Raw genomic sequence first — 9,701 nt, 5'->3', positions numbered from 1 at the left:
GATTCTTTGCAGGAATTTTTCCAACCATCGCAGTGTGAGCACCGATCCACTTGAAAAAGCTGCACCAAATGACGGCCTGACTCTGCAGTCACGGCGATTAGTTGGCGTGACTAAGGCCATGCCATAAATGGCCATGTGTCCTGCTACCACGCTATGTGCAGTATTCTGCGAAAGTAACCCGTCTGTCCGCTTACAGATGCTATGTCGTACTAGCCTCAGCCATACCAACAAAGACATCTGCCAGACGAACCACTGTATACTCACGTGTAGGCGGCGGTGCTATCATGCTCGGAAAACTTATTTGAGCGTGACGATAATTCTGAAAAGTCATCATGAGTTGCTTTGTCACGCGGCTCTGGTGGCCAGGAATGGGGCTTCTTAAAAAACGTCGCCCTCGCGGTGTCGTGGTGCAGAAGCATTTCCAACTCTCTCAGCATGGCAGGTATGGTTATCGTTGATCGGCGAAGGACGCAACCCCAAATGGTGTTGTTTGGATTGAAATCCTACCACGGGAGTCGGGGGGTCATGTGCTAGCCGGAAAGCCCAGGGCCGGAAAGCGCAGGGCCGAAAGGCCCACCTCGGCCTGAGGTCCCGTAGAAAGTCCTTCCAAGAACTTTTTTCTACACTCCCAATCAAAGTGTAGTGCAAGTACACACTTCCAGGCGTAGATCAAAATGTCCTTCACTTTCAAGTGAGGATCAGTCGTGTCCTACGCTTGCAAGTGTGGACTCCGTGTAGGACGCATCTTGTTCACGACCCATACCCGTTGGTTGGTCATACTTAAGAGTGAGCCACAGCGTGGTCGACACTTCCAAGCATAGGTCAAGAGTGGTCGACACTAACATGTGTTGGACATTATGGCCCACGCTTGCAAGCGTGTACTTGTCCTTCACTTATCGATGCGTTCTGTTCAAAAGATGTTATCTGGGCGTTCCCTCAAGATAATCTTATCTTAAACGCAGGCGAATTTCACTCAGTTAGATCATTTGATACAGCTACAAATCAATATAATTTGCGATTTAATTCACTTAAATCTAAAGATGAAAGATCGAAGAAATCAAAAGTGCATGTAGAAATTATTCTGCTTACTGTAGTATCCGTCCCAAATGGTTTAACTGGGTGAAATTCGCCTGCGTTTAAGATTCTCTTGGGGGGAACGCCCAGATAAGATCTTTTGAATAGGGCCCCTTGTTATATTAGCAGTGTAGGATCACGTTAATCGACACTTGGTCCCATGAAGTCTGCTGCGTGAAACGTCGTGTTAAACGGATGAGAGTAAAATGTCAAAATCACCCAGACTACGATTACATGTGCCGCACTCTGTCTTGCAGACCAATGCGTTGCTGTGGCGTCGTTTTTGGCGCTGTTAGTGTCGAGTGCTCGAGAGACACCCCCTCCAACGTCCAACGTCGTCCCAACGGAGGTGGACTTCATCGTCGTGGGTGCCGGGTCCGGCGGCAGTGTGGTGGCCAGTCGCCTGTCTGAAGTCCCTCAATGGAATGTATGTATCCAACAATGAGGGTAACGTCGTGTCGCATTTGGGTATAACGAACAGTGTGCACAGCCATTACACGTTTGCAATTAACGTGAGGGGTCGTCAGCTCATATATTTCTTCGTACACAAGCTGCATGGTTGAAGTATGCCTTCAAGTACACTCCACCTGGAGCCGACCTGGCATGAACACGCCAAGCTGGAGTATGCTTGCCAAGAACACGCCAAGTGGCGCATGCCTGCAAGTACACTGTTGCTCTGCTTTACATGTCAATGCAAAAGGTAGGGGACTTCAGGAACTGTGTACCTGCAGGTACGCGCCATCTGGTGCTCCACAAACTTGGGTTTGTCGAGTAGCTTAGGGTAACCGGGTAAACCCACACTTGTTCGCGAAAACATCAACCCTTAAGGATATATATTCCAATGAAGCAATTAAAAAGAAAATATTGATGTTTTCCTGCCTGTTTGCAGGTTCTTCTCCTTGAGGCGGGGCCGGAGCAAGATGAAACGACATACGTGGCCACTATGTACGGCTACACTTTCTCCAACCCGGAGTATGACTGGCAACTCAAAGTTCAAGACACTCCCAACGACCACACAGGAGTAATTCCGAGGTAATCTCGGTCTGAGTGCGTGATTAAATGCCTTTTCTTGCGTCAGAGGAATATTTACTGGCTGTTGCAGACATCTTTTTGACTGGCGCTATTTCATTTGTGAAATAAGTTATTGCAACTAATTCTTAGCTACCACAACTTATCCATTTTTGTCCGTGTTGTTGTCATTGTCACTAGCCCGAAACTCGGCAAAATTATGTTGCAGTTTCAATAGCACTTGCACTTCCAATATAGACTCAAGAACATTTTCAAGGCCAGTGTGTCAATGCATGCGACTTTCTCATCAGGGCCAGGATGCTCGGTGGCTGCAGTTCCCACAACGGCGTCAAGTTCATGCGCGGCGAGAAAGGCGACTACGACTGCTGGGAGCGGGCCGGCGCCAAGGGCTGGAGCTACAAAGACGTCCTGCCGTTCTTCAAGAAGTCGGAGGACAACCTGGAGCCCGACTTGGCCAGCGACACTGAGTACCACGGCACCGGTGGCCCTCTCAGCATTCAACGGTTTCCGTACACTGACAAGAGCACGGAACTTCTCCTGAAAGCATACAAAGTAAGTTAGGTTAGGTTTGTCCAACAGCCTAACACTACGAGAAAAAAGTACGGAAGATTTCTGGTCAATAATTTGCCTGGACCGTCCGTACCTGTCGTACTACGGAACTTCTGTACAATTTTTCCGTGCCCGATAGTTCTTATGGGACAAGTACGGACGTTCCGTACTTCCGTACTATATTTTCCTGTACATTTCCGGTTCAAAAGTACGGAAATTTTTACAGTTTATGCTCATAATTCTTTAAAAATATTTCAAAAAGTATGATTTTTTGAACCTTTACTTGGAGACTTGTATGTTCTTGTTCTTCCGACGTCTGGCTCAGAGTTGCTTAAGATGAAAACAAGTTCCATTTTAAAGCGAAGGTATTTTCTCCTGCACTAAGGCCGCAGGGCTCAAAGAAGCCGACCTGAACGGGCCCCACGCCACGGGCCTGGACAGAGTGCAGACCAACTCCCGGGGAGGGCGACGCAACAGCACCAACTCGGCCTTCTTGTCCAAGGCCAGGGTGACTCGGCGCAACCTGCACATCCTGACCCGCGCGCTGGTCAAGAGGGTCGTCATCGACCCACGCACCAAGCGCGTCCGCGCAGTCGAGTTCACCGACCAGAACGGTGCCCTAAAGGTCGTCAGAGCGAAACGCGAGGTGAGGGCCAAAGGCAGATTTGCTTTAAGAGTAGGAAAGCTGAAGACGCATTTTTTTGGAGGGGGGGGGGACTGTTTTTGTTCTGCTACCCGAACTCTGTTTGAGCAGGTTCAGACAGGTGCTAACATGTGTGTTTGTTACCCCTAGGTCATCGTCAGTGCAGGTACGTTCCTGTCACCGCAGCTACTCATGCTGTCTGGAGTGGGACCTGCCAGGCAGCTCCGGGAGGCCAAGATTCCCGTCATCGTCAACTCACCTGGCGTAGGCCAGAACCTTCAGGTGGGTAAGAGAAGGGTTTAGAGGCCGCTAGGGTTCACCATCGAAATCCAACCCCAAATCGTGCTTCAGGTGTGTCGCTTTAAAATCCTGCTCGCCAAGGGCATTAAGAAACTTGCTGACACCTGTGTATTGTAGTTCAAGGTCTGTTTTAAAGAAAATGTATCATCTGCTGAAATTCCGAATGGCGCCGTCATGAATGTATTCCGCACCTAAGCGCTTCCTGAATCATGTCATTTCTGGTCCCTGGGATGTAAAAAGTACGATTGATTTATAGAAAGAAAAAATAAACGGCCGCCATCAAGATGAAAAAGACACTACAGATGGCGCAATAAGGATATCTGTACACACCAAATTTCTTTTTACAATTTTTGCACGAAGTCTCTCACTCAATATTTGCGCAGACGTGGATTTTATTTTGTAAAACATTGTGCGGAATCTCGCACGAATTTGTGCGATGCTACGTACAAATTTGTGTGAAAATGTTCGCATGTTTAAAATTGTGTGAGACAACGTTAGTACAAATACATTTAGTGCGTACGCATTGCAAAAGCCATAGTTTAGTTTCCCTGCCACTCCAGTAGCGCTCCGTTTTGACTGCCAATATTGGACCTAGAGCAGCGGTTCTCAACCTTTCTCGGCTCGCGACCCCAAATTTGTAGCCAAAAATTTCCGCGACCCCCAGGAAAAGTTTCGCGACCCCACGGGACCCCTCCTTTAGCATGCCACTGCGTCTGATCCGAGGCGGGCATTCTGCTCCCTCAACGGGCAATTGGTCTTTGGACCTTCCTTTAGCATGCCTCTGTTACGGAGTGCGATTATCAGTCTTAGTTTGGGAGCAGTATTGTCTCAAAGTTGGCCAAAACGCTCAGAAATGTCTTAAAAAATCATGTTTTGGGTCGATTTTAAGCAGCCACTGCGTCTGATCCGAGGCGGGCATTTTGCTCCCTCAACGGGCAATTGTTCTTTGGACCTTCCTTTAGCATGCCTCTGTTACGGAATGCGATTATCAGTCTTAGTTTGGGAGCAGTATTGTCTCAAAGTTGACCAAAACAGGCACAACGATTTTTCAAAGACATTTCTGTGCGTTTCGGCCAACTTTGAGACAATACTGCTCCCAAACTAAGACTGATAATCACACTCCGTAACAAAGGCATGCTAAAAGAAGGTCCAAAGACCAATTGCCCGTTGAAGGAGGACGAAATACCGCCTCGGGTCAGACGCAGTGGCTGCTTAAAATAGGCCCAAAACACGATTTTTCAAAGACATTTCTGACCGTTTTGGTAAACTTTGAGACAATACTGCTCCCAAACTAAGACTGATAATCACACTCCGTAACAAAGGCATGCTAAAGGAAGGTTCAAAGACCAATTGCCGGTTGAGGGAGCAAAATGCCCGCCTCGGATCAGACGCAGTGGCTGCTTAAAATCGGCCCAAAACACGACCCCAGCTACCTCGCCGCGACCCCTTAAAATTTTTTCGCGACCCCACTTGGGGTCGCGACCCTAAGGTTGAGAACCACTGACCTAGAGGGCCCGCACCGCCCCCTGAAATCTCCCAATTTTAGCACTCCGGCAAAAGGGAATTGGTAGTGACTCTTTCATCCTCGGTGGTGTCGGGTTTGTGGGCCTCAAAATTGAAGGCCTTCCAATGCCTAGTCAATTTTAAGGACTTCACTGCAGAGCGTAAACGTCAGTCCAGACCACTGAGGGCTGATTCGACAATTTTCTTCTTTTTCAGGACCATTTGGTCTCAATTGGAGGACCGACTATTAAACTGACGCGATCTACTTCGGTCCCAACGGCCCAGCAGATGACATCGGATGCTGATAATTTTGCTCAGGTAACTCCACACTCTGAATTATGTATGCCGTACTAGATCAGCCACCTTTACATTTCGAATGAACCTTTGGAATGTATTGTGGACTGGAGAGACTTTTCTGAAGGGTTGGAATATTCCCGGGAACATTGCCGGGCAATACCAGACATCGCGTCCTGGAAGGCCTCGGAAACAAAACCCTACCGCGGGTTTGAGGCTAGAAACCTCAGCAGGTCAAGAGACGTCAGCACCAACAAGGCCTGAATGGCAGACTGTCCCAAATTACCTCCGGTGTCCCAAGTCACGCTCGTTGACGGCACGAAGGTTCCTTCCTTACCCCCCAGTTTTCCTTTCCTAAGGGCAGAGAGGAGCCGAGAGGAGCAGTTCCTGTGAAATGATTGATGATATTGCCCGTGTTTCCAGCGAGGCCAAGGGCCACTCACCAGTCAGGGCGTGGCCGCCGTCATGGTTCGGGAGCGCAGTCCCCTGCAGTCCAGACGCGAGCGTCGCCCCGCCATCCTCACGCAGCACCACGGCATCTGGGCCGACGGCAAGCCGTTGCTGCCGTACTGCAGTGAAGCGAACGCAGTCCGGAACAGCACGGGGTCGTACTACAACCAGGTGCGGTCAGCAAATCTCTCCGTGACGTTCCGTGTCGTCTGTTGTTTTGTATCATCTTTCGGGCGTATGCAATGCCTCTGTCTTGAACACTCTCAAACCCACTTCTTGGAAATGTTTCGCCTGTCATCTGGGGCAACCAGGAGACTGTTCACTGAAAGTGTATCGGCGGGACTTCCTGCCGTTTCAGGGGCATGAATGGTGTGACAGGTCATTCAAAAATCGGCGTAACTCAAAAGTCAATTTTCGGGCGCGACTTTTTAGTCATGCCATTTTTTGGCCTGATTTTTCCCAAGGCGCGCCTTGAAAGCCCGTTTTCGTTCACGCTAGATAACGGCGCGACTCACCTGTCGTGCTGTTTATCCACGCGACTTTGTTGCGACGCCGATGTGTGGCGTGACATTTTGTAATGCCATATTTGGACGGGTCGCCAACTCGCATAGCACTTCGTACACAGGCTGCATATTACTCGTATATAACTCGTATACAGTACCGTTAAAAATCCATAGATATTACGGAATAAACTACTTAAAGCAAAGTTACACTGAAAACTAAAGCGTAGTAATACCCTCTGTTTTCAAGCGTAATCAGTTTACGCTTGAAATCAAGCGTAACAGGTTCATCCACCAAGATTCATGGGGGAATTTCCAGAGTATGCTTGATCTCCAGCGTAACGTCTTCTAGCGTAACTCTATGTTTGACTCAAGCATAGTGTTACGCTTTAATTTAACCAGTGTAGCATGAAAAATCAGTGAGCACTGAGAATGAAAAAGTCATGATCAATACCCAATTTTGGGCGAGGTTTACTTTCTCGCCCAAATTTGGGCGAGGTTTACTTTCTCGCCCAAATTTGGGCGAGGTTTACTTTCTCGCCCAAATTTGGGCGAGGAAAGTTTCCTCACCCAATTTGGGCGAGGAAAGCATCCTCGCCCAATTTTGGGTGAGGAAGGGTGTATCAGCTCCCTATATAGCTCCATTGTATTATGACCCAAATTTGGGTGAGGAAACTTTCCTCACCCAAATTTGGGCGAGAAAAGTTTCCTCACCCAAATTTGGGTAATAAAGAATTCCTCACCCAAAATTTTAGTCATGATCATGACTCTTTCATTCTCAGTGAGGAAACGGCGAGGGAAACGGTAATATGGGACGTGTATATGACCATATATTTTTCTGTATTGTATTGCTTCGTACATGCTCGATGTGAGTTGACCCGACCCCTCGCATAATTTGGGCATGTGTCGGACGAATCAATTTTCAGTGTTTGCAGGAAGTAATGAGACTGTGCTTTTCAGATCGTCCCCGACATCATGCTTCTGCATCCGCGGGGAACTGGCCAGGTGCGACTCAACACCACCCATCCGCAAGAGGCACCGCTCATCTACCAGAACGTGTTCCAGCACCCCGAGGCAAGCGAGGCGCGCCCGCGTAAATCCTTACGAAAGTATTTTGAGCATACATAGTACAAACTTATTTACTTTGTTTACGAAGAAACAGTTCGTAAATTACGAAGTATTTTCTTGGTAAGCTTATGTATGCTCAAAATACTTTGTTATGACGAGCTGCTTTTCTTTGTAAGGCCTGAAATAGTTTGTAAGGTTTTCTCAGTGCGTGGCTGAGGAAGGCAACTTGTGAACAAACTTGCATGTCGACAAAAATTTCAATATGATTGGAGTGGACGAATTCACTGGTAGCCAACGAATGTGGCGTCACGCTCGTTTTCACGTGGAAACGGCGACGTTAGCTTGGGCGTGACAATCGGTGAAAATTTACAGACGAGTGTGACACACCACACCGCTTTGTCACATTACTTCAGGTGTGACTAGCAATCAGCAGGCGAACTATCACATTCAAACGATGTCACACATGGTACCCATCGACACATGTCGTATCACATCCAAACATGTCGCCTATCGAAGAACAAGAGACTCAACCGGAAATGCCGCCGGCCACTTACCCTAGCAGACCAGTTGGATTGCACTTATTTTGGAGTTTTCCTGAACATATAGCTCTCACAGGCACCATCGTTTGTGTCAATTACGTTTTGGCAAAGGGAAAGAGACGTCTTTGTCAACATTGAAACCAACTTGAACCGGGCTCGCTATCTACTCCCCTTGCTTCTCTGCTTCGAGTTTTGGTTTTCCTCCTGTTCCTCGATCGGCGACGACAAGAACAGTCTATTAACATCCAAACCGTGGTTCTCCAAGACTCAAACCGTCTCTGGGTTCCGGCAGGACGTTCGTGTCTACGCTGCTGGCTTGAAGCAAGTCGTGGACCGCTTGAATTCGTCTCGGATCCTTCGGGACGAAGGCGCGACTGTGACGGTGCCCTGGACAACGTGCGGCGGCCACCAGCAGGGAAGCCAGCCATGGTAAGGCGCGCCTGTGAACCGCAGGGAGATACATTTCCCATGGCTAGTGCGTCAAAGCGAGGCATGCAGCAAGCAAGTGCTTGCTGTGGCTGGCTCCAAGTACCGCGTGCTTGGCACACATTCTGGTCCGGCGGAAACTTGGACGACGACTTGACGCTTTCTGCTGGCACTCTGCAGGTACGAGTGCGTGGTTCGCTCGTCTGGCGGCACCTCGTGGGGCCACGGCGTGGGGACCTGCAGCATCGGCCGCGTGGTGGACAGCCGCCTGCGCGTCAAGGGCGTGCAGGGCCTGCGCGTGGCCGACGCGTCCGTCATGCCGTGCGTCCCGGGCGGCAACACCAACGGGCCCACCATCATGATCGGCGAGCGGGCGGCTCACTTCATCAAGGAGGAGCACCGTGGCCGCCACTGCCGCCACTGCTGAAGCACATCCAACAACGCGTCCTTCGCGTTCCCGCACTGTTGAAAAATTGATGTAATTTAACAATACTTTTCCTGTGGTGTCAGGAACCCTGTGATAAAACAACTGATGTCCGTAATTCGTGTCCGATGAATTGCTCCTCATAAAACTTGAAATCTGCACTGTAAACAATATGTTGTGAATTTACGACGGAACATTTTCCGAGGGTTTTGGGAGTGCCCAAAGAAACACTGTAAAGGATTCTTTCCTACAGTGTTTTTTGTAAATCAATCGAAGATGACCGTCAATTTACGAAGGCAAATCGTGGATTTACGAAAATCTTTGTAAAGGACTTCGTAAATATACTACGAGCTTCGTAAATCTACGATGGGCTTTAGTAAATTCACGAAGGAACTGCGGGCTATTTTTCAGCCGGAGGATCTGTCGTTGATTCCGAACCTGGCCGTGGCTTGACGTAACAGGCTTCGCGGTGCTGCGCCAGTTCCGAGAATCCACGCCTCCCGCTTACACCCACCTCGGCCTGCCTTGGCCTGCCTTGGCCTGCCTTGGCCCACGGCGCTATGACCTGCTTTCGGCAGGCTCCATGAAAAAAAAAATTAGAAGTGCAACCGGTGCTTCGGTTGGTTTTGGCCCAACTAAGATTTTTTGTTCCAGTAACGAAAATTGCGTTCGAAGAGCGAAAAATTTGTTAGAAGAGCGGAAAGTTCGTTGGAGCAGTGAATTCGTTGGTTGGCACGACCGAATTAAGAGTCGGCTACTGCAACGATCCAATTTGCTGCTGCAACGATCGAATTTGCTGCTGCAACGATGGATTCGTTGAGGCAACAAACTTATCTGATCTTCTGACGAAATTTTCGTTACTGGTACGGAACATCTTATGGGCCAAAACCAACCGAAGCATC

At 48.9% G+C, this 9,701-nt stretch overlaps 1 protein-coding gene across 1 annotated transcript; it reads left to right on the top strand.

The window, feature by feature from the left end:
- The first annotated feature begins 293 nt into the window (after nt 1-293).
- Nucleotides 294-8,967, top strand: LOC117639024 (glucose dehydrogenase [FAD, quinone]-like). The gene is made up of 11 exons (XM_034374339.1): nt 294-442; nt 1,332-1,501; nt 1,964-2,106; nt 2,394-2,655; nt 3,038-3,298; nt 3,446-3,577; nt 5,315-5,416; nt 5,816-6,013; nt 7,303-7,416; nt 8,242-8,378; nt 8,556-8,967. The coding sequence occupies exons 1-11, from the start codon at nt 436-438 to the stop codon at nt 8,800-8,802; spliced, it is 1,773 nt and encodes a 590-aa protein (XP_034230230.1). The 5' UTR covers nt 294-435; the 3' UTR covers nt 8,803-8,967.
- Nucleotides 8,968-9,701: the final 734 nt, after the last annotated feature.

This window comes from Thrips palmi, unplaced genomic scaffold, assembly GCF_012932325.1.
Source record: "Thrips palmi isolate BJ-2018 unplaced genomic scaffold, TpBJ-2018v1 HiC_scaffold_10, whole genome shotgun sequence".
In the NCBI taxonomy this organism is placed as follows: domain Eukaryota; kingdom Metazoa; phylum Arthropoda; class Insecta; order Thysanoptera; family Thripidae; genus Thrips; species Thrips palmi.
This window is presented reverse-complemented; position numbering and strand designations above follow the sequence as displayed.